The sequence below is a fragment of the Prunus dulcis genome, chromosome 8, assembly GCF_902201215.1.
Source record: "Prunus dulcis chromosome 8, ALMONDv2, whole genome shotgun sequence".
Taxonomy (NCBI): Eukaryota; Viridiplantae; Streptophyta; class Magnoliopsida; order Rosales; family Rosaceae; genus Prunus; species Prunus dulcis.
Genome location: NC_047657.1, coordinates 15,122,572 through 15,145,630, shown reverse-complemented (window position 1 = coordinate 15,145,630; position 23,059 = coordinate 15,122,572). Strand labels below are relative to the sequence as shown.

Below are 23,059 nucleotides of genomic sequence, written 5' to 3'. Positions count from 1 at the left end.
ACCCAGTCTCCGATTCGGAATGAGAGGTGTCTGACCCTAGAGTCGTAATACCGAGACACACGTTGTTTGTAGGCTTCATTCCGAAGGTTGGCATGTGCTCGGTGCTCTTCGAGTAGGTCAAGGCTTAGAGACATGGCTTCTTCGTTCGGCTTTGGTGCGAAGTTTTCTGTTCGGTAGGAAGGTTCGCCGATTTCTACAGGCACCACTGCTTCCGAACCAAAAGCCAAGGAAAAGGGTGTTTCTCCAGTGGATGTTCGGTAAGACGTCCGAATGGCCCATAGTGCTTCGGGAAGCTTCTCCAGCCAGGCTCCCTTAGCTTTGTCCAGCTGCCGTTTCAGTAGCTTCTTCACTATTTTGTTTATTGCTTCAACCTGACCGTTCGACTGGGGATGGGCTGGTGATGCGAAAAACAAGTTGATTTTCAGGCGGGTGCAAAATTGCCTGAAGAGTTCCGAATCGAATTGCCTGCCATTATCGGTAATGATTGCGTATGGGACATCGAATCGGCAACAAATGTGAGTCCAGACGAAATCCTCCATCTTTGCTGCCGTTATGGTTGCCAGAGGTTCGGCTTCCACCCATTTGGTGAAGTAGTCGACGGCAACCACTGCATATTTTACCTGCCCCTTGCCTTGCGGCATTGGACTGATCAGGTCTAGTCCTCATTGTGTGAAAGGCCAAGGGCTTACAATCGGTGTCAGAGGTTCGGCAGGGATATGCGGAACGTTACCGAAGCGCTGGCATTTATCACACCTTTTCACAAGTGAATTAGCGTCCTGATGCATGGTAGGCCAAAAATATCCCTGCCGAAAGGCTTTGTAGGCGAGGGACCGGGACCCGGAATGGTCGCCACACACACCGTTATGGATCTCCCGAAGGATGTAGTCATCCTGTTCTGCCGTAAGGCATTTGAGATATGGGGTGGTGTAGCCACGCTTGTAAAGCACATTGTTGATGACAGTGTACCTTGCTGATCGGTATCTAAGCTTCCGGGCCTGGGCCTTATCTTCAGGAAGGGTGCCGTTCGTCAGGTACAAGTAGATATGAGACATCCATGTATCCTCATACCGTACGGTACACGTTTCGGAGGCTACCGTACTCGGTTGGGCAAGAATCTCCACCGGTACCTTTCTTCCGACCTTGTCGTTTATCGCCGAAGCCAGGCGCGCCAGTGCATCGGCATGGCTGTTTTCGCCTCTGGGGATCTGTTTGATCTCGTATGCTTGGAACCTTCGGAGTAGCTGATGGGCGGTTGAAAGGTAGGCGTGCATGGAGGCATCCTTGGCGGCGAAGTCTGCCGTTACCTGGTTCACAATGAGCTGGGAGTCGCTGTGAATTCGGATTTGCTTTGCATTCATGCTCTTGGCTAACCGAAGGCCGGCCAAGAGGGCTTCATATTCCGCTTCATTGTTGGAGGTTCGGAAGTTGAATCGGAGGGCGTACTCGATCTTGAGTCCGTCCGGTGTTGTCAGTACCAAGCCCGCTCCGCATCCTTGTTGGTTTGCCGAGCCATCGACGTGCAAACCCTATATGGGAGTTGAGGTGTCAAAGCGTTCAGCGTCTAGCTCTTCCAGCAAGACGGTCTCGGTAACCGCTTCGGGCGTCGACTGTGCTGTTGATGGGGTAAGCTCGGAGATAAAATCGGCAACAGCCTGGCCCTTTTCGGCGGGCCTCAGAACGATCTGTATGTCGAATTCTTCGAGTTCGATCGCCCACTTGATCAATCGGCCAGAAATTTTCGATTTCTGGAGCACTTGCCGGAGCGGTTGGTTGGTTAGGACTTTGATTCCGTGCGCCTGGCAGTATGGCCGAAGTCTTCGTGCGGAGACGACAAGAGCTAGTGCCAGCTGCTCTAATGGGGGATACCGAAGTTCAGCACTCTGGAGTGCCTTACTGACATAAAAAATCGGTAGCTCGGCCTTTTCTGGTTTTCGAATCAATACCGAACTAACGGCAGTGCCAGATACCGAAAGGTATAGGTAGAGAATTTCTCCAGGCAGTGGTTTTGACAACAGGGGGCTTTGCTCATGTAGTTCTTTAAGTCTTGAAATGCCTTATCGCATTCGTTTGGCCCCTTTCAAGGCTTTAAAGAACGGTACACATTTATCGGTAGCCTTCGATATGAAGCGAGTTAAGGTGGCCACGCGTCCTGTAAGGCTTTGAATGTCCTTCGTCGTCTTCGGCCTCTCCATATCGATGATTGCTTTTATTTTTTCGGGATTCGCTTCGATCCCCCTTTGACTGATCATGAATCCGAGGAATTTCCCGGAAGATACACCGAAGGCGCATTTCTTCGGGTTCAGTCTCATCCGGTAGTCTTTCAGTATGCCGAACATGATTGATAAATTTTGCAGATGTTCTTCGGCAGTTCTGCTTTTTACCAACATGTCGTCAACGTAAACCTCCATGATGTTGCCGATGTATCCGGCGAAGATTTTGTTGACAAGCCTTTGATATGTTGCCCCCGCGTTCTTCAGACCGAACGGCATGACATTATAACAGTACAACCCTTTGTCCGTTATGAATGCGGTGTGTTCGCTATCGGGAGGGTGCATGAATATCTGATTGTAGCCGGAATAGGCATCCATAAAGCTCAGCAGTTCGTGGCCGGCAGTGGCGTTCACGAGCTGGTCTATCCGTGGTAACGGAAAGCTGTCCTTCGGGCAGGCCTTTTTGAGATCGGTATAGTCTTGGCACATTCGCCCCCCGCCGATGGTCTTTTTCACCATTACAGAATTTGCCAGCCATACCGGATACGTTGCCTCCCGGATGAAGCCGATGGTTTGAAGTTTATCGACCTCCGTACGCATTGCCTCGTACCGTTCGGCATCGTATGATCGGCGCTTCTGCCTTACGGGTTTATAAGCGGGGGAAATGCTGAGTTTATGGCTGATGACCTCTGGGGCTATGCCGGACATGTCCTCGTAAGACCATGCAAACACTTCCGAATGGTGTCGCAAGAAATTTATGAATTGCGTTCGGAGGTCAGCAGTGAGTCTTGTGCCGATCCTAATCTGACGATCGGGCCGTTCATCGTTCAAGGTTACCGTCTCTAATTCCTCGGCGGGCTGTGTGTGAGGGGTCGGGAATTCATCTCTTGGGTCGTCAATCGGTCCCACGCCGTTCGGTAACCCCTGCACATACATGGTCTCGTCGGGGAGTTTGAAAGAGGTTGCCTTGAGAGCCGTGGCATAGCAAGTCCGCGCACTCAACTGGTTTCCTCGGACTGCTCCCGTGCCGTTCGGGGTTGGGAATTTCATCAATAGCATGTGGGGCGAGAGATGCGCCTTAACCCTCGTAAGTGCCGTTCGGCCAACGATGACGTTGTACGCCGTCGGGCAGTCAACGATGAGGAACTGATCATATGTCGTCGTTTTTCTTGGCACCGTGCCAAATGTAATTGGCAGTTTAACGCTACCGACCGGTTGGACCAGGTCCCCAGAGAAGCTTAACAGAGGTGTCAACTGCCGGTTGACTTGGTTGTCATTTATTCCCATCTCTCTGAAAGCTTCGGCAAAGATCACTCTCACGGAGCTCCCGGTATCGATCAGAACTCGCCCTACATCGTAGTCGGCAATTTCAGCTCGGATGATCATCGGGTCGTCGTGGGGATAGAGGACTCCCTCTTCTTCCTCTTCGCAAAATGTGATCGGTTCCCAGTGAACTTTCGGTACTTCCTTGTGCCGATTCACCTCTATTCCGAATACCTGAGGGAACTGTGCGGCGCGCACGTACTGCTTCATCGAACGGTTGCTCATTCCCGCAACGGTAGGGCCACCGCTGATAGTGCTTATCATGTTTATCTGCCGAGTGGGGTTCGGCACCGGCGCCGGTGGCTGCCGGGCTATATACTGATCTAGTCTCCCCTCTCGGATCAACCGTTCCACGATCTTTCTCAGGCTTATACAATCTTCCGTATTGTGGCTGTTGTGCTGATGGTATCGGCAGAATTTACCGGTCTCCCGGTTGTCTTGCCGATTGGGTCTTCGAATATTCGGCTTGGGTATTATTTCTTGTTCGTTCATCAGAACGGCCTCATAAGTGGTATTCAGTAGGGTAAAGACCTCGCTGCCGTGGTCACGATTGGGTAGGGGTCCTCGGTTGTCGTTGCGACCATACCGCCCTTTTCCCTTCTTCAGCTGATCTCTTCGATCGGCACGGTTGTCTTTCCGCTTATGGTCTGTCGAATATGAGTCGACCCTCTCGTAGGACTGCGTCTTTGCCGGATAAGCGTTTGGCTCTGTATCCTCTCGGCGTGCCGAAACACTGGGTTTCGAGTTGAAGTACTCAGCTTTGGCGTGCACCGCTGCCTGCTTCATCAGCTCATCATATGTGCGCCAGTTGCTGCTGTGTACCAGGTATCAGAAATGCGAGGACCGAAGGCCACTCTTGAAGGCGCCGTAGGCTGCCCTATCATCTGTTTCCGGACACCTTGAGTATTCGTGACTGAAGCGCGCCGCATACTCTCTCAATGGCTCATCCTCTCTCTGCCGAATCGTATACAGATCATCGGCAGAGTAAAGACGATCCGTTTGGATCATGAAGTGATTGAGGAAAATTTGTTTCAGTTCGTCAAAAGAATCTACCGTTTCTGGCTCCAACCGGTAGAACCAGTTCAGGGCTGCTTCGGTAAGGGAAGATGGGAATAGTAGGCACTACCCTTCATCGCTCAGGCCCTTGCATCCAATGGCAGACTGAAATGAATGAAGGTGGGTTAAGGGGTCCTCGGTTCCAGTATAGAACGGTATACGCAGTTGCTGTACTTCCCTATCCTGCCGAGAACGCCGGATGCGTCTCGTGAATGGTACGGGCCGAAGCTTTCCCCATTCCGGTTCTTAGGAGCGAGCTTTGTCGTTTTTCATTTTCTGGACTTTCTGAAAAAGGGGTCGGACAACAGGGTCTCGGCTTGGTATTTCCTCGGAACCATAGTCTTCCAAGCGTCTTCGCGGGCTCACTGAATTATCCCCCGAGTATCGAGGTGTTTTTGAACGGTAGGTGGAAGTTTGCGTCCTGGAAAGGATGTACTCGGATGCCGACTCCTCTGCGGAGTCTAGTCCTCGGACCCTCCGAATAGGCGACTTGTTTCCTAAGGCGTTCCTCCGGGATTCCCTTAATCGAGCGTTAATCCTGATCGGAGACCTCTGTCTCTCTGCCTCCCGATCATTAAGCCGGTGTCGGCAATCGGAGTAGACCTTCTTCGGGACGTGTGGTTGATCCCGGGGTGTCGGCACCACCAACTGTTTGGAAGGCGCGGGCGTTGCCCTCGCTACCTTTCCGTGTTTCCTCTTCCCATGAGGGGTTTGCAAGCTCTCGGAAGAGTGAGTTGTCTGGATGTTCTGTGTGTGCTGCTGGTGCAGCAGCTGCTGGGTTTCGTCCACTTTGGACGACAGAAGGTGGTTGTGCTCCTGAAGCCTAGCCATGTCCTTCCGCAGGGACGCGATTTGGACTACTAGCTCGGCTTCGGCTGTTGTTTGGGTCGAGGGGGCGTTTTCGAAAGGAGTGCATGGGGGTAGCGCTGGGCTAGCTCCAGTTTGCCTTCCGAACGGCACCCCTTCCTCTGATAGGAAAGTGGGTACTGAGGTGGTCCCCATGTGTCTAGGGGATAGTGGGTTGATGGTTTTTGTTTCGTTTCCCACAGACGGCGCCAAACTGTTGATGCGAAAAAGTGGTTTGACACGTGGCTCGCCCAACTTAGTGATATTATGTCTTCGGAAGGGAGTTAGTCTTCGGAAGATCAAGTTCCTGCAAAAGGACACGTTCGGTAAGACCTTGGGATACCGGTGTGGTACCGGCCGAAGGCTCTCCGATGCTTAAGTAAGTACGGATTTAGTAAATATCAGTTTACAGATCAAGCGGTAGCGTACCGTTGGTTTCTCCTCCCTTCCTTTTGGGGATAGGGGTCTCCTTATATAGGCCTTGGGAGGCGTGCACTATGCTCATATTTCCGATGCGGGACTGTAGAAGCGGATTGTGAGCATGACACGTGTCCAGGTGCAAAAGAGTCAAATTGTATGGCTTCGGTAGGGCACATGTCGAAGGATTTATTGTGATAAATATCGATTCAGTCCACGTGTTTGGCAGTCACAGGTCGATTATTTCCGGTATAAACAGATTTCTTAGCAGTAAATCACTTCTGAAACTGCAAAAGCAGCTGTTGCATTACAAAGGCACTACCGCTACTCCCTGCATTGGCCCCAGCTCTTACCTACTTCAAAATTGACTGTTCGTTAAATAGAATAGCCGAGCGGCTATACTCGGTCTTGTCTAGTATAGCCGATCGGCTATACTTATTTAGACAGGTGGCCGCCTATCCGCTAGTAGGGTTCTCTTTTTTTTTAATTTTTTTTTAAATTTTTAAAGTATAGCCATGCTATTATACCCTGTTTCCTTTTTCTTTTTTTCTTTTTTTTATAACAAAAACAGTATAGCCACGCGGCTATACTCGATTTTTAAAAATGTTTCTCTCCATTTTAAATTTTTATAAAAAAAAAAATAGTATAGCCAAGCGAAACCGTCTGTTGAAACTGGCAGCGAAACTCGAGTTTTCCGACCGGAAAAATTGGTGTTTCGGATTTGGGGCTTCGAGAGGAATCGATCGGGATTGGTCTTGGCCCTTGCCGTGGCCGGAGCTGTGAGAGAGAGAGAGAGAGAGAGAGAGAGAGAGAGAGAGAGAGAGAGAGGGTGAAAAATCTGATTTTTACTAACTCTTTTCGAAATATTTACAATTTTGCCACTGGAAGTATTTTGATCGCTATTTCTTCGTTACAACTCCGATTCTAGTCTACCGCGTGTCTATGGACTCATCTCAGTACAACCAACCCAAAAATACCAGTCACTGCCCCAAACTCTTTCCGAATAAGAAAATGACCAAACTACCCATATCCCTAGGGTAAATTCGTAAATTCACTTAAATAAATTAAATGGGTAATTAAATTTGGAGTCAGGGTGTTACATGTCATGTTTTAGTTATGTATTACATTGCTTGTGTTTGCAAAACTTGTCATGTGTTTAAGAAATTCTTCCATTTCAGACAACTTTTACTTTTTCCAGATCATCAACTATGCGTTATTCAAATCATAGCCGAAATATTCAGCTTGAAAGATAGCCATGAACTCAGATATCAGTGAAATTTGAGTAGAATTCATGACACATGTTTTGTTTTGAGAGTAACTTTTTTTTTTTTTTTGTTTCTTCAATCGTGTTTTAATACCCTTCTGATCGGGTTCTGCTTTTACAGGATGTTTTCCATGCATTGCTAGACCTTCCATTAATATTTCATTCTAACTTGTGTGGAGGGCTACAAGTATTAGAACAGCATGATCTAAGCAACTCTATTAATAGCAGTAAGTGAATGGTCCTGATTATGCCATATCATTGATTCTATATCAGATGCTTTGGTTAGTTTGAAGGTTAACAATTTGTTAAATTGTTAGCAGAGAGCTTAGCCTCTACTGAGCTATATAATATAATGTGTGTGTAGGAGAAATTTTCCCACGAGAATATTCGATTGGAAAGATTCCTCTTTCTTCTTCGCCACCTCTTTCTCCCTACAAAATATAACAAATAAGAGGACCACACCAGGGGGGTGTTGGCCAAAGGCCCTCCGATGCCTAAATTAGTTCAATTGAATCGTATATAAAACAATAGCTATCCTTTTAGACATACCTCAACCCTTGTGTGTGGCTATCCTTTTATAATGGTCTTGGAGGCTAGGGTTTCAGAAGAATAATTCCGTAGATGGAAGGGAATTATTCCTCCCCTATTTGGAATTGATTTGATTTATTAGGGTAAATCAAATCCCTAATTGTGGTAGGTATCAAATCAAATCCTAATTTAATTAGGTAACTCCTCATTTAATTGGGAATTGTGGTAGGAATCAAATCAATTCTCAACCTAATTAGGTAACGTTCCATTTAATTGGGTAATCCCCAATTAAATTGAGTAACTCCCAATTAGGTTGATTAATTCCCAATTAGGTCAAATAATCCCCAAATTGAATGAATTATTTGACCTAGGGTCTGATTTAATTCGGTTCCCACAATGTGCTCTTGTAATTAGTTCAATCGAGTCAATACAAATGATACGGTATTCTGCAGAAAACTCTACCTGCTTTTGCTTAGCTTCCATCCATTGGCTCTGTCTCGTAAGTGGCAAGGACATTGAAAGACAAACTAATGGAAAGAAAGACATTGGAGGGCTGTGAATCACATATATGCATACCTTAAAAATCAATTAGCACTTTTCATCACACAATGATACAATACAAGCTTCAAATAGCTCACGTAATAAGGGTGAGTGAGAAGCAACTGCAAAACAAATTAGAAAAAAAAAAGAAAAAAAAGAAAGGAGGGAAATATTAATAAAACCGAGTATATTTTAATAGAAAAAAAATGCTCAGGTGTGTGATCGCATTGAGAATGTTGGAGGTGACATGTTTGATTGTATTCCAAAGGCCGATGCTGTAATTATCAATTGTAAAAGAAGAAGTTGTAGTCCCACATGGATAGAGCAGAAAAGGCTGAGTTGCTGTAGTGGGATAAACGTGAGCGGAAGCCAATGATTGAAGTATCTTTGCGCTTGGGGCAATGACGCAGCTTATGAGGTTCTAACCGAGGCGCGTCTATTGCTGGTTGAAAACTATTTCCAAACCCCCTCTTGGGCCTTGGTTCAGCCATGTGCCCTTGAGAATTTCTGGAAGGGCTCTCTCTTCGGAGTAAGGCCCTATAAATATAGTCCCAAGATATTGAACATTTGATTGCCAAGTTTATTTCCCTCTTTCGAACCTGGGTTTTGGAGGCAAATTTCCCTCTTTCCATTGGTATTGGTCACCCTCAACATCCAAGAAGTTTGGATTCAGTCTCTTCCGCAAATGGCTATGTATGCTTTCAAGTTAGATCGTTATGGCATCAGTGTGACTCGGGGCTTTGTTTTGCAGTTTCTTTTTGCTAAAACGATAACAAATATCGCCTTAAATTCTTGTTCTACAATGAGAAAGTAGCAAACTATTTACATATCATAATCTTAAATCATTTTCTCACTCACCCTTATTACGTGAGCTAATGTCAAGCACTTATGAGGATTTAAATTTTGTGAATTTAAATGGACTGATAACTAAGCCACTCTTTGAAACTTGTATTGTATCATTGTGTGATGAAAAGTGCTAATTGGATTTGTTCGGCATTAATATTGGTGCTGATGGGTTCAAGTTTAGAAAATAGATGAAGAATTTGTATGACAAAGAATGAACACAAAGAAAATATTGTTTTCACTTGTGTTATTATATAGTATTAGTGTGATGAACTTGTTAAGCAAATTTGGAACGACAAATAGTTAGTACAGATACCAAGCTTGGCATACCTTTTTCCCAAATTGCAAGCAGCCTTTGCTTCTCTTATATGAGAATACAGTCCGTATAGACCAAATCAATTTTGCTCTCTGTTTGTGCGGGTCACACACTCACACAGGTACAGCCCTTACCCCTCAGCCTTCGTTCGTACACCTTTTAACTGTTTGTAACAATCCAACATCGGCTGGACCAAGGAAGGAAGTGAAAGGCCCTATAAGAAGAGAAACAAGAGAATATAAAAAGCATACCTTTCTCGGCCTTTTGGCTAAGATCAAGTGTAATATCTGTTCTTATCAGTTTAATATCTGATACGTGGACCAATGGTCCACACAATATTAAATTAATTTCTTTAGGGGGAGGGTCCACAACAGTAGCTTGCTATTGGGGCTCTCGCGCATCGCCCAAGCTTTGCACTACTGCATGGGCTTGGCGCACCTAGGGATGGCAACGGGTCGGGTAGGGCCCGGGTATGACAACACCATCTCCGTCCCCGCTCTCCATCCCCGCCCACGTCCCCGAACCCATCCCCGTTTAATAGGTTTCGGGAAATCCCCATCCCCTCCCCATTGGGGGACTATCCCCTATACCCGCCCCGAATCCCCAATTTTTTTTGCATAAAAAAAATATTTATCATACATTTTAACATTAAGTTTCATATTAAATTATCATTCAACACATCCAAATTAACGATAAAGCTCAACTCAACTATTCAAAATCATATCAATATGAAGTGCCATAGAAGATTAGGAATAATTAGGAGATGGAGGTTAACTTAGGGTTAAACATAAATATTATAATTATTTATTTATTTATTTAAGTATAAACATATATATTTTCGGGTCGGGTTCGGGGATGGGGATGCCAATACCATCCCCTCCCCATACCCGTCGGGTGTTTTTCAAATTTGGGGATCCCGATACCCGTTTAGTCCCAAAATCTCCCCTTGTTAGGATTGGGGACCCGCCCCTGCGGGGATTTTTGCCATCCCTAGGCGCACCCCACCAAATCTAGTTCAAACTTAAAATTTTACTCTCAATTGCAAGCCAGTCATTGTGTATTTTGTAACACTGGAGAAAACATCCTGAGAAAGAGAAAAATATCAAGCTTGTGAAGGGATAGCAAAATTGCTATCCCCGACCAACCATGCCATGTGTTTTTCGTGCTAGTTCATTAGATTCTTGTATGCAATTCTTTTTCTAAATGATTTGATTTTCATATCGTATAATTTTCACCGCTCATAGAGGCATTATTGAAGGAAATGAATACGTGTTTTTGTGGTTGAGATAATAGATGTGAATTCCAGGGAGCCGTTTATGGGAAAAACAAGATTCCCTGGCGTAAAGAAATGTGCAAAATGAATTTAGTTTCCAGGGTCCACTTTATCATCAACTTAAAGAGGAAATTTTGAACAGTTGTATGCTTTTATGTTTACCTACTAAATTAAATGTTCTCTCTTTTTTATTATTTTATAAATTCTCATGAGAAAAATATATATGTTCTGGACGACTTGGGATTGATTTTGAGAGTGTTACTAGGCTGGATTGTTCCTGGCCTTTTATAGAAGCAATTAATTCCCCAACAACTTCTTAATGTTCATAAGAGGTGAATCACATCTGATGGTTCTTATGATAATCACTTTTGAAAGCCAATTTTTTCAATAAAAAAAAAGTGAATATTGTTGATTTCTTAGGAGCAAATCACTTTTGAATGGCTTTAAAACTGCAAAAGCAGCGGCTACCTCCACTCCCTGCCTTGGTCCCAGCTCTGATCGCAAAATTGACTGTTCAATATTGAATGAGAATGACAGATTTCTAAATGTTAAGCACATTCAACTCCAATCTCTTCCTGCAAATTTTACATGCGGCTAAGAGCCTAGGACAAACACACACACACACAAAGATATGGAAGATAAACAAAGTAGAGAGTTAAGATTGGAACAGGAAGAAGAAGAAGAGCATGCCAAAGTGGATGTCTTGAAATATGTTTTTGGGTTCGTTGAAATCGCAGTGGTGAAATGCGCCATTGAGCTCGGGATAGCTGATACAATTGAAAGCCATGGAAGCCCCATGACACTCTTAGAGCTCTCATCTGCTCTAAGTTGTGATCCTTCTCCCCTTTACCGCATCATGAGGGTACTTTTCCACCTCAAAATATTCAAAGAGAAACCAGCAACCCAATTAGGCCCCAAAGTTTTTGCACAAACACCTTTGTCCAAATGGCTATTGAAATCTGGACAAAACAGCATGGCTGCTTTAATTTTGCTAGAGAGTAGCCCGGTAATGTTGGCACCGTGGCATGGCCTAACTGCTTGAATTCAAGGTATTAGCAATCCAGCATTTGAAGCAGTACATGGAGAGGATGTATGGAGCTATGCCGCAGCCAATCCTGATCACAGCAAGCTTATCAACAAAGCAATGGCTTGTGATGCAAGGGTGACTGTGCCTGCAGTGATTGAAAGTTGTTTAGAGGTGTTCAAAGGGATTGAGACAATTGCAGATGTGGGAGGGGGTGATGGGACTACTTTGCGCTTGTTGGTTGAGGCATGTCCTTGGATTCAAGGCATCAACTTTGATCTTCCTCATGTTGTGTCTGTTGCTCGGGAGTGTGACCGCATGAAGAATGTTGGAGGTGACATGTTTGATAGTGTTCCAAAGGCTGATGCTGTAATTATGAGGGTTAGCAAGAAAACTAAACCATTTAAGGAAGAGCAGCCTTAAAATAGCTAGCAGCAACACGTTTATATTTTTCATTCATCCTGTGAGCTATTAGTTTCATCATTTGATTTGTCTGTTAATGTCTACTTATTACATCATTTGTCTGCGCTAATGGGATAAGAAAAAATGTGGTTCCTCTGCCATCACTCCCTGATTATCTTGCAATAAGTTTTCTTGCTCAACAAGGCGTTATGACAATGGATACTCTGATTCTGTTTTCGTGAATTGCAGTGGGTTCTTCACGACTGGGGCGATGATGAGTGCATCCGTATCCTTAAGAAGTGCAGGGAAGCTATTCCGGAAGATAAAGGGAAGGTGATAATCGTAGAAGCGGTTATCGATGAAAAAGATGAGAAAGAGGACATCAAACTAACAAATGTGAGATTGATGCTAGACATGGTGATGATGGCCCATACAAACACAGGAAAAGAAAGGACCTTGAAGGAATGGGGATATGTTCTTGGGGAAGCTGGCTTTAGCCGACACTATCACACCTATTCATGCTGTCCCATCCGTTATTCAGGCTTTTCCTTAAATTCAGAAAACAAAAAGTTATGGGTGTGGATTTGCTTTTGCAAATTAGTACTGTTTGATTGTATTGTTTAAGTTACCTTTTGGTCTTTATCTGTTGCGTCATTGTCAAAATTGTTCAGTTAATAAGCCTACTGCTCTTGCAGTTTGTAATCTTTAAATGGTTGGCAATAAAATCTGAGCAAATGCATTGTGGCTGCTATATATCTTTCTATCCCAATACTAGTAGGCATGTTTTTGAGCAACACATGCTTTGATTTTTAAGGTATGCATATATGTGATTCACAGACCTCCAATGTCTTTCTTTCCATTAGTTTGTCTTTCAATGTCCTTACGACTTATGAGACAGAGCCAATGGATGGAAGCTAAGCAAAATCAGATAGAGTTTTCTGCAGAATAATGTATCATCTGTATTGATTCAATTCAATTCATATAGCTCAATAGTTGTTCCTCCGTTTTGTGTGTTGATTGAGAGTGTGAATCTCACATCGGAGAATAAAAGCCTTGTCAAATGGTACAAAAGATTTTGGGTCAATTGATTTTGGGTTGGATGCTCACATTCTAATACATATATATTAGAAGAGTATCAAAACATGATTGGAAAGACAAAAATAAGAAACAAACAAAAAATATGCTCACAGCAAAAACACAAGATTCTTATGATAATGCCACTAGCTACAGCTAAACAATGCATGCTTACCATGCTTACCATGTTTTGTATACAAGACAAAATCCTTCCAGCCAATAAGGCAAAAGATGTCTACCAATACATGAAAATACATTTAAAATTGAGTGGCTGAATCTAGGAAAAATCCCAACGAAAATGAAACATTACCTAAACTGTTCAACACATGTTCTGCATGTAACCATACTCCAATCTCTTCCTGCAAATTATATATATTGTTACCTTAGAGTCTATGACACACACAGAAAGAGATGGAAGATAAACAAAGAGAGTTAGGAGGAAAAGAGAAAGAAGAAGAACATGCCAAAGTGGAAATCTGGAAATATGTGTTCGGGTTTGTTGAAATCGCAGTGGTAAAATGTGCCATTGAGCTTGGAATAGCTGATGCAATTGAAAGCCATGGCAGCCCCATGACACTCCTAGAGCTATCATCTGCTCTAAGATGTGATCCTTCTCCCCTCTACCGCATCATGAGGGTCCTAGTCCACCTCAAAATATTCAAAGAAAAACCAGCAACCCAATTAGGCCCCAAAGTTTATGTACAAACACCTTTGTCCAAACGGCTATTGAAATCCGGAAAAAACAGCATGGCTGCCTTCATTTTGCTAGAGAGTAGCCCGGTAATGCTGGCACCATGGCATGGCCTCAGTGCCCGAATCCAAGGTGTTAACAACCCGGCATTCAAGGCAGTACATGGAGAGGATGTGTGGAGCTATGCCGCGGCCAATCCTAATCACAGCAAGCTCATCAATGAAGCAATGGCTTGTGATGCAAGGGTGGCTGTGCCTGCTGTGCTTGAAAGCTGCTTAGAGGTGTTCAAAGGGCTCGAGACAATTGTAGATGTGGGTGGGGGTGACGGGACTACTTTGCGCTTGTTGGTCGAGGCGTGCCCTTGGATTCGAGGCATCAATTTTGATCTTCCTCATGTTGTGTCTGTTGCTCAAGAGTGTGATCGCATTGAGAATGTTGGGGGTGACATGTTTGATTGTGTTCCAAAGGCTGATGCTGCAATTATCATGGTAATTAGTGTATATGTGATACTCCTACTTAATACTCAAGGAAACCTCACAATCCAAATATGAATATTGTTAGATCTAGGGAACATATCTTGTGACCTTTTTTTTTTGGGTCGAAATCTCATTCATTGCAAAAGAAAAACCAGACAGAGAGTCCAGCAAAAGCAAAGAAACAAAAATGATAGAACAATAAACTGTCACATGATGTGTCTTTTAACGTGTAGTTATTACATTGATTGTTATTCAAATCATAAGTTAATTGACACATCAACTGTCACATTATGTGATTTGCTAATGTAACTAAAAAAAGTGTGATTCCTCTAGAATTACTCCCCTTATTGTATTGCTAGAAGTTTTCTTGCTCAACAAGACACATTATGATAAATGGTCCGATTTGATTTCGTTTTTGTGAATTGCAGTGGGTTCTTCATGACTGGGGAGACGATGAGTGCATCCGTATCCTTAAGAAGTGCAGGGAAGCTATTCCGGAGGACAAAGGGAAGGTGATAATAGTAGAAGCTGTAATTGAAGAAGACAATGAAAAACAAGACAAGAAGCTAACAAATGTGAGATTGATGCTAGATATGGTGATGATGGCCCATACAAACACAGGCAAAGAAAGGACCATGAAAGAATGGGGATATGTTCTTGTTGAGGCTGGCTTTAGCCGACACACTATCACTCCCATTCATGTTGTCCAATCTCTTATCCAAGCTTTTCCTTAAATTTATCGAACAAAGTTAATTAAGGATGTGGATTGGTATTCCCAAATTTGTGTTTTATTGTATTGCTCAGCTCTTAAAATTGCAATAAAATGTGTGCAATGCGTTGTGGCTGCTATATCTTTGGTATAAGCATGTTTTTGGGGCAATAAAGTACTTTGGTTTTTGAAGATGTGCATACATGATGTGGCCTTCAAAGCATCCAAGTTCACAGCCCCCCAATGTCTTATTTGTATTTTATATTGGTTTTCAATTATCTGGGTCCACTTGTCATCTGTCCCGCAATTGGATACAATTGTAAAAGAAGAAGTTGTAGTCCCACATCGACGGAGCGGAAAAGGCTGAGTTGCTGTAGTGGGATAATAGCGAGCGGAAGCCAATGATTGAGGTATCTTTGCGCTTGGGGCAATGACGCAGCTTATGAGGTTCTAACCGAGGCGCGTCTATTGCTGGTTGAAAACTATTTCCAAACCCCCTCTTGGGCCTTGGTTCAGCCATGTGCCCTCGAGAATTTCTGGAAGGGCTCTCTCTTCGGAGTGGGGCCCTATTAATATAGTCCCAAGAATTTAGAATTATTACGAAAAAAAGTCAGATGCCTGTGGTTTTCTGGCTTATCTATTTTGTTCCAGTCAATTTAATATTTGAAGTCGTAATTTGATATTTGGAATCTATCTAATTCTGTCCAAAATACTGAGTGGTTTGCTCTTCGTGATAAGACGCCCATGCTTTCGATAGAGGTTGGAAGAAAATCATCATTGAAAAAGATTCCAAGTTAATCCCTGGTGTATCTCTTCTAATCGAAGACATTTGGCACCTCAGTTCACTTTGTGAGTCCCTGCAATTTCATCACATCTTTAGTGAAGTTGACTTCGGAATTGCTTGCGGGCCTAGGTCACAAGTTTTCCCCGTCTAGGTTGGAAATTTGGGTTGCCATTGTCTTTTTTAAATGCTTTCTTTTTTAACTTTTTGGGCATGCGTGCCCAAAATATTTTTGCTTTGTAATTTTATTTTCCACATAAAAAAAAAATACAGCCCCATATCATGTGATTAAATTGTCAAAATTTAAACTGCATAAATGAAAGTATAAATTTTATGAAACATGAATTTTTACCAATTATTAAATTCACCATTACGCAATTTATATTGTATTTACATATTCAATCCCCAATGTTTGAGTTCATGATTAATATTTTCAAATAAGTTTAATGAAGTTTTCGTATTTTATTGTCTGTTTAAACCAAATATTGTATACGAGGAGTGCTAAATGCTTGGCTTATCAAGTGAAAACGTGTTTGCAGCTAAGAACAAAATAACTTCCACATCAATCAGTGAAGTTGACCGACAAACCAACCCACAATGTTACGCAAGTAATTTTAAGATTCATATTGCTCACCTATATTGATTTAGTACTTTTTTTTCTGAGTCTTAAAATGATTCCGATAATAATTCAATCTAATCTGAATTTAATATTTTTGTATATGAAATTATATAAGTTTATTTTGATAATCTGAATATGATATGAATCTGATCTGTTTACAAGCTTATATATCATTCTACATAGCCTGTCATCCGTGAGTTTTACGTCTTCTTTAAGATGGCTTCTCACTATACAAGATTTGAAATGGAATTTGTTGCATCCTTTAAATCATGGCCCAAATTAGGTTGCCAGATTTTAAAGATTCGAAATGCTAATTGTGTCTTTCAACTCTGGTTCCACTTGTCATATGTCCAGTAATTGGATCATGGCTTGTTGCTGTCCCACATCGACGTAGTGAGAAAGGCTGAGTTGCTGTAGTATTATAAAAGCGAGCCAAATCGATTGGAAGAAGCATCTTTGCGCTTGGGGCAATGACGCAGCTTATGAGGTTCTAACCGAGGCGCGTCTATTGCTGGTTGAAAACTATTTCCAAACCCCCTCACTGGCCGCGGTTCAGCCGTGGCCTCTGAGAATTTCTGGAAGGGCTCCCTTTGGGGTAAAGCCCTACAATTCTTAGTTTAAAACTATTTATTTTTATCATCAAAAAACTTATAATTTAATTGTAATTTTTGTTCATGATTTTTAGTTAGAAATACCCGTACTTAAATATATTAAATTTTGTTGACTTATAATTATTCAAATTTTTTGGACTAAAATGGACATTAAATTTATGATTATACATAATAAGATCGTATTATTTATAATTATGTCTAGCAGTGAATATTATATGCTATACGATCAACAGAAAGTATGGAAATTTAAGAATAAGGCCAAAGAATAATCCCCAAAGATCTTCTTCTAAAATCTGGGTGGCCAAATCCGAACAGTCTCGAATCAAACCCCCAAGCCCCATGCCAAATCCAATCAGAGTCTCGAATCAAACCCCCAAGCCCCAATAGCGCCAGACATACCCCTTCTAGAGCCATCAACATTTAATTTAAACCAATCAGAAATAAGAGGTCCCCAGGACATAACCTGCTGCACCTTAATTTCCTGATTTTTAGTCGTACCAATAGCTTTGATCCACTCAAGAACTGCAGCAACAATTTGACATGGGTGCAAAGGTAAGGCTATCATCACCACTAAAAACATGTTGATTTCTCTATTTCCATAAGTACCAGCAAGTAAACACGAACACATCAATCCAAGGGAAACAACCATACCATTTGACTGGAGAACAAAGATTGCTCATAAGCCAAGGCTTAAAATCAGCCTTAGCTTTCAAGCAATCCCTTGGATTTGGTTTTAAAGCTTCAGTAAAACATCATATGTTCAACAAAACAGCACATTCAGTGCGTAGACGTGAGTTAGGCCAGTCAACTAAGATAATGAGCACATACTTTTGCACTCAAATTCGAGTCCTCCTCCCCATATATTAGATTAATTTATACTATCATTTATATAAATATAAAATAAGAAAACTACATTCATATCCAAATTTGATCTTTGTTCCAATGATAAAATTTCAAGGTTTTCTGTATAGCATGCAATGTTCAGAGGCCAGAGGGCATTGCTGAAGTTGTAGATTTGCTCAAACTGCTGCAATGAAGTTGATAACTTTGGTGGTCGCCAAATAACAGTAACAAATTTTCAATATATGGCACAGCATAGAAATTAACCCAATTGAATACCTTTCTGGCCTGCTAGATAAAGAACAAGGATAGCTGTGTCAAACTGCAATACAACCCATATTTCATAATTGTTCAAAGACTGAAAGAGCCTATTCTTGTCTAGGTGGATTTTAGTCTGTTTTAGTTTTGTCCCATATCGAAAAAACATAAGAGAGTTGGAATGCGACGCCTCTATAAAAAAAGTCGACCAGACCCATTGGAACATACTTACCTGGACGGGGTTTTTGGGTGCTCAAGAAGGCCCATGGCCTAGGTTAGTGACCTCCATTGCACATAGGAGGGGTGCTACCCTATGGTCTCCCCTAGTGGGAGAGCCAACGTCATAATTTGTGCCAGTGGGGGCCTGCGTTCGCGCGGCCCCTGTCCAAAACGTAGTACAAATTTCATGATCGAAAGATATGAAGCAAATTTCCACTGTGAATGAATTTAGCAGTGTAAATAAATGAATGAAAAATTCTCTTACACGAGCAACCAGTTTGGTTGATCACACAATTACAAAGCAAATTTGATTCTCTATTTCTGTTGCGTAATAATCTGTATATATTCTGAAAAGAAATAGTCAATTATAATCATCATCTTACAGAAAGGCCTAAAGCTTGTTCTGGAATCACCAAAACGAACAGAAAAGAAAAGGGAGCTGCAAAGCCACTAAACAAGTAGCCAATTTGTGCATATCTCTAATTGCAAAAAACAGTCGGAATAAATGAAAGAAAGAAAACAGAATATTCAATTGTCAACTTATATGTAAACCTCCAAATCAATCTAATTATTCTGTCACTGAAGTTTCTTCCCGCCCTTGGAAGTTTTCTCCAAACATGTGAAAACTGGAGAAAATCTGTGGTCGCGGATGAGCGAAACTAAAACATACGTGTTTGCAGCTAAGAACAAGATGCTTGCCATCCAGAGTTGAAGAAAAACATTCCGTCCCTTGAACTCAAGCAAATAACCCCACATCAACCAATGAAGTTGACCAGCCACCCACAATGTCATGCATGATAGGCCTTTCCATTTGAGCTTCATCTTGCTCCAAGCGAGTACCAGAGGCAAGAGACAAAAGAACCACACAAAGTATTGTGCCGTCATTACCTGTTAACAATGGGCAGAAGTAATTAGGAGCAGAATTTTGTTAGAAACATTATGTTCAAAAGTACAGCATTGAAGCAGAGTTTTTCAATGAGAATAACCACTAGGAATCCGACATCGGATGCTACATGGAGCAGAGCCCAATTACACTGTTGAATCAGATATGTAACTAATTCACTAAGCCAGCAATTATAGAAGAAAAAATAGTAATAAAGAGAAAAACCTTGTTGAATGCCACAAATGCTACTGTCTGCACTAAGCAGCAGAATGGAAGGTCTTGCGCAAAACTCAAAACAAGCACAACCTGGACTATCAACTGAGGCAAAAATGAGACAAGCTTCTCCAATATCGAGAGTTTACGGTTGTACTGAAGGTAGATGTGATAAAAATAAATGGAGAAATTATGCCTTGGATCAGTACGGGTAAGATGATACAGCAGTGCCTCATACAAGAACTCCCACCCATATAGATGATAGAATAAACCAGTGAAAAGGAAGAATACGGCTGCAGATATAAAGGAGAAAACTATCCTTTCTCGTGTTAATGCACTTTTCAAAAGAAACCACGGACAAAGAAGCTGAGCAAGTCTTGTAACAGATCTGTTTTGAGGTGATTCTTGCCGAGGATCCCAAAATTGTAGGCTAGGCTTCTGACCAGATTGCAACACATGCGGATCAAGAATCACAAGGATAGGGAGTGCATAGATAATGGGGTAGATTCTGAAGTGGACAACAAGCCCGTACCAAAATGCAGCTTGTAACACACGTCCTGTTATGAGAGAAAAATTTCCATATGGAGTTAGACAGTTGTGGGGGAAAGCATAACAATCATTTCCTAAATAAATAGTTTGAGTACCATACTTAGTGGAATGCTATGCCTACTTGGTTTTTCCCAGAAAGATCGTACTCACTAAATGCAAAGCAATAATTTTTAATAGGATGAAGATGAGGAATATTGAGATCATAAATGTTATTATCCAAAAAAGACACTGCTATGGTTGTAGATGTCTAACATGGTCGCCCCATGAGAGAACAAACTGAGAGAAGGTCAGACAATCATTACAGAAATCCAAGAGAATGCTAGTTCGATACATAATGCAACCAATAACTCTCACTGAATAGAAATAAATATAAAAGAACCTCAAACAATCCTATAGTCCTTCACTTTTGATTATCTGTGCTAAGATTTATACAAGTATTCCATAATTCCATTTTCACAAAAAACATTAAATTTGATCCATATGAAGATAATCCGAAGATAAGATTCACTTAATGGCTGAAATCAACAGCAAGTAGGTGAAGTGGTGTACATGACATGAGTCTGTTGAGTGTCCAGCCAGTGTATAGTTTTTTGGGACGTGTTTATTGCCTAAATAAAAATAAAAATCCATACAAAGAAAGAAACTTACACCGTTCATGAGACATATGAAGACCCAAAGAACCAAAGCACAAACAATTGGCTCACAGTTCCCACGAGTCCCAATGGTAAAGGTAAACGGATTAAAGAGCCAAACGATCACAGAAAGCATGCTTAAATTCTCAGGCACCCCACGAAGCTTCAATATGGTCCTTATAAACAAACCCACAAGCAAATCTACAAAATTTACATAAAACAAAATCATGTTTCTGCAATTTATGCACCCCAAAACACAAAATTTAACGCTAAAATGAAGCAAATATTAACGTACCTGCAGCTGAGAAGAGGAACTTGCCCCAAGAGCGGTGAAGAAACGAATTGGGTATGAGCAAAAACGCGAGCAGAGGAGAGTACCTGTAAGTGGATCTTTCAAATGGGGATTTACCGGCGGCCATTAGAGCAGCAGCGTCGGAGAAGACCATGTAATCAATGTCTGTGTACCTCACCTCCATGTGGGTATCCTGCCACTCTCCGTAGAGGATCAGAATCACCCTCAACGCCGCCGAGACCAGGAGGAGCGTACGGAATCGTACGGAAGCCATTGGTTTGAGAGAAACAGAGATCAGAGGGAGGGAGTTTCGACCCAAAAAATAAAAAAAGAGGGAGGGAGTTGTAGGAAATGGCGAAGTGTTGAGTTGAAGGTTCTTTCGTTACTGTAAATAATTGTTTTACCGATGGTAATTTGGACACAATGAATTATAAAGAACCAATTGTAATGAGGCAGGGTGGTTGGACCACCATATATACTTTAGTTCCCATAGCACTCAATTATATCCAAAATCTCATCTTCTTCCACTACCATTGACCCAAAAAAATAAAAAAAATTCTTCTGCTACCAGAGCTCAGCTGAGAGCTTCAGAGACTAAAAATGGCTTCTTTCTCAATGGTTTCAACTCCAGTCCATCTCTACCTCCCAAAGAAGCTAACTTTCCCATTCCGATGCTCTTCTTCTTCATCAGCGCCGTCCGTTACGCCCCCACCGAGCTCGACCCAGTTCGATTTGAAAACCTACTGGACGACCCTGATAGCCGATATCAATCAGAAGCTTCACGAAGCCGTCCCGGTTCGGTACCCAGATCAGATCTATGAATCCATGCGATACTCTGTGCTCGCCGAAGGAGCCAAACGAGCCTCACCGGTCATGTGCGTCGCTGCTTGTGAGCTCTTCGGCGGCAACCGCCTAGCTGCCTTCCCCACAGCCTGTGCTCTTGAAATGGTTCGTAATTTCTTCCTCCTTTTGCTATACATGGACTAATTAGACTGAATTGTAAAGAACCCTGTTTGGGTTATATGAATATTATTGCATAAAATCTGTATTCTTGCTTTGTGTCCTGTTTGGCAATTTGGGTCGTGCTTATTGAGCACATTTTTGCTTAGCTTTCAACATAGGTATTTATTTTGTGCTTGGAATTTGACAAAGGAAAGTGCTTTATTTGCTTTGAATGACAATTGACAGGTACACGCAGCTTCACTCATTCACGATGATCTTCCATGCATGGATGACGACCCATCACGCCGGGGCCAGCCCTCGAACCATACAGTCTATGGCGACGACCTGGCAATTCTAGCTGGTGATGCTCTGTTTCCATTGGGGTTTCAGCACATTGTGGCAAACACGCCTTCCAGCCTCGTGCCCGAGCCACGCCTCCTGCGCGTGATCACAGAGATTGCCCGCACCGTGGGGTCCACGGGCATGGCGGCAGGGCAGTTCCTCGACCTGGAAGGCGGGCCGGATGCTATAGAATTCGCGCAGGAGAAGAAGTTTGGGGAGATGAGTCAGTGTTCTGCTGTTTGTGGAGGATTGCTAGGTGGTGCTGAAGATGATGAGGTGGATAGACTGAGGAGGTATGGCAGAGCTGTTGGGGTTTTGTATCGGGTGGTTGATGATATTTTGGAGGACAAAATGAATGGTGAGGATGAGGATGAGCGGAAGAAGAAGAAGGGCTTCAGCTATGTGAGAGTTTATGGGGTTGAGAAGGCTATGGAGGTGGCAGAGCAGCTTAGAGCCAAAGCTAAGCAGGAATTGGATGGATTTGAGAAGTATGGTGATGCTGTGGTGCCACTTTACAGCTTTGTGGATTATGCTGTTGATAGAAGTTTTACTGTCAGCGACTCAAGTTGATGATTGATTGATTGATAGATATATATATATATATATAATGCATAGAGCAAGCATTCCCTTGATATGATTTCATGCTTTCTCTGAACTTGTGTAAGCAAAGCTCTTTTACATATTGCTAGAAGATGATAGGGGTTTTACAGTCGGTGAATGTTAAATTTAGGTGAGCTGAAGTTCCAAGTTGTGGGAAGCTGGAAGCTGAGATTTTTGGGGCTTGTTTGAGATGGGAGCAGAGATTTGCGGGATGCAAAATTCACTTGGAAACTTCATTTTTCTTTTATCTTTGCTATTTGCCAATTTGGGTAATTTGTTCTCAAAA

General features: G+C 42.5%; 3 protein-coding genes, 5 non-coding genes and 1 pseudogene across 10 annotated transcripts; 8 read left to right on the top strand and 1 right to left on the bottom strand.

Annotated features, from left to right (window-relative positions):
- The first annotated feature begins 8,567 nt into the window (after positions 1–8,567).
- Positions 8,568–8,721, top strand: LOC117612333. The gene has a single exon (XR_004583373.1). It is a non-coding gene; the product is annotated as a U4 spliceosomal RNA (small nuclear RNA).
- Positions 8,722–9,590: 869 nt separating this feature from the next.
- Positions 9,591–9,786, top strand: LOC117612330. The gene has a single exon (XR_004583370.1). It is a non-coding gene; the product is annotated as a U2 spliceosomal RNA (small nuclear RNA).
- A 1,436-nt stretch (positions 9,787–11,222) lies between these two features.
- LOC117638010 lies at positions 11,223–12,739 on the top strand (annotated as a pseudogene).
- A 565-nt stretch (positions 12,740–13,304) lies between these two features.
- Positions 13,305–15,167, top strand: LOC117638060 (acetylserotonin O-methyltransferase-like). Of its 2 annotated transcripts, XM_034373146.1 has the most exons (3): positions 13,305–13,371; positions 13,422–14,295; positions 14,712–15,167. In XM_034373146.1, the coding sequence occupies exons 2-3, from the start codon at positions 13,528–13,530 to the stop codon at positions 15,015–15,017; spliced, it is 1,074 nt and encodes a 357-aa protein (XP_034229037.1). In that variant the 5' UTR covers positions 13,305–13,371; positions 13,422–13,527; the 3' UTR covers positions 15,018–15,167. The 2 variants fall into 2 exon arrangements, with proteins under 2 accessions (XP_034229037.1, XP_034229038.1); XM_034373147.1 differs by having other exon boundaries at positions 13,305–14,295.
- A 237-nt stretch (positions 15,168–15,404) lies between these two features.
- LOC117612336 lies at positions 15,405–15,572 on the top strand. The gene has a single exon (XR_004583375.1). It is a non-coding gene; the product is annotated as a U4 spliceosomal RNA (small nuclear RNA).
- A 1,272-nt stretch (positions 15,573–16,844) lies between these two features.
- Positions 16,845–16,995, top strand: LOC117612331. The gene has a single exon (XR_004583371.1). It is a non-coding gene; the product is annotated as a U4 spliceosomal RNA (small nuclear RNA).
- A 1,330-nt stretch (positions 16,996–18,325) lies between these two features.
- LOC117612325 lies at positions 18,326–18,486 on the top strand. The gene has a single exon (XR_004583365.1). It is a non-coding gene; the product is annotated as a U1 spliceosomal RNA (small nuclear RNA).
- A 128-nt stretch (positions 18,487–18,614) lies between these two features.
- LOC117636844 (GPI mannosyltransferase 1) lies at positions 18,615–21,364 on the bottom strand. 2 transcript variants are annotated; one of them, XM_034371545.1, is made up of 4 exons: positions 20,893–21,364; positions 20,616–20,798; positions 19,429–19,973; positions 18,615–19,208 (listed from the first exon to the last, which is right to left on the bottom strand). In XM_034371545.1, exons 1-4 carry the CDS (start codon positions 21,161–21,163, stop codon positions 18,897–18,899), a joined length of 1,311 nt encoding a protein of 436 aa, XP_034227436.1. In that variant the 5' UTR covers positions 21,164–21,364; the 3' UTR covers positions 18,615–18,896. The 2 variants fall into 2 exon arrangements, with proteins under 2 accessions (XP_034227436.1, XP_034227437.1); XM_034371546.1 differs by lacking the exon at positions 20,616–20,798.
- A 13-nt stretch (positions 21,365–21,377) lies between these two features.
- LOC117636846 (heterodimeric geranylgeranyl pyrophosphate synthase small subunit, chloroplastic) lies at positions 21,378–23,020 on the top strand. The gene is made up of 2 exons (XM_034371548.1): positions 21,378–21,837; positions 22,078–23,020. Exons 1-2 carry the CDS (start codon positions 21,490–21,492, stop codon positions 22,741–22,743), a joined length of 1,014 nt encoding a protein of 337 aa, XP_034227439.1. The 5' UTR covers positions 21,378–21,489; the 3' UTR covers positions 22,744–23,020.
- The last annotated feature ends 39 nt before the right edge of the window (positions 23,021–23,059 follow it).

Bases quoted from the DNA above. Each gene is read 5' to 3' on its own strand.
- LOC117638060 (XM_034373146.1), top strand. From the start codon at position 13,528: ATGGAAGATAAACAAAGAGAGTTAGGAGGAAAAGAGAAAGAAGAAGAA. The intron at 14,296-14,711 runs GTAATTAGTGTA...TGTGAATTGCAG, and splicing joins CTGATGCTGCAATTATCATG to TGGGTTCTTCATGACTGGGG.
- LOC117636846 (XM_034371548.1), top strand. From the start codon at position 21,490: ATGGCTTCTTTCTCAATGGTTTCAACTCCAGTCCATCTCTACCTCCCA. The intron at 21,838-22,077 runs GTTCGTAATTTC...GACAATTGACAG, and splicing joins CAGCCTGTGCTCTTGAAATG to GTACACGCAGCTTCACTCAT.
- LOC117636844 (XM_034371545.1), bottom strand. From the start codon at position 21,163: ATGGCTTCCGTACGATTCCGTACGCTCCTCCTGGTCTCGGCGGCGTTG. The intron at 19,974-20,615 runs GTGTAAGTTTCT...CTCTCATAACAG, and splicing joins CTTCATATGTCTCATGAACG to GACGTGTGTTACAAGCTGCA. The intron at 19,209-19,428 runs GTTTTTCTCTTT...CATTGTTAACAG, and splicing joins CATTTGTGGCATTCAACAAG to GTAATGACGGCACAATACTT.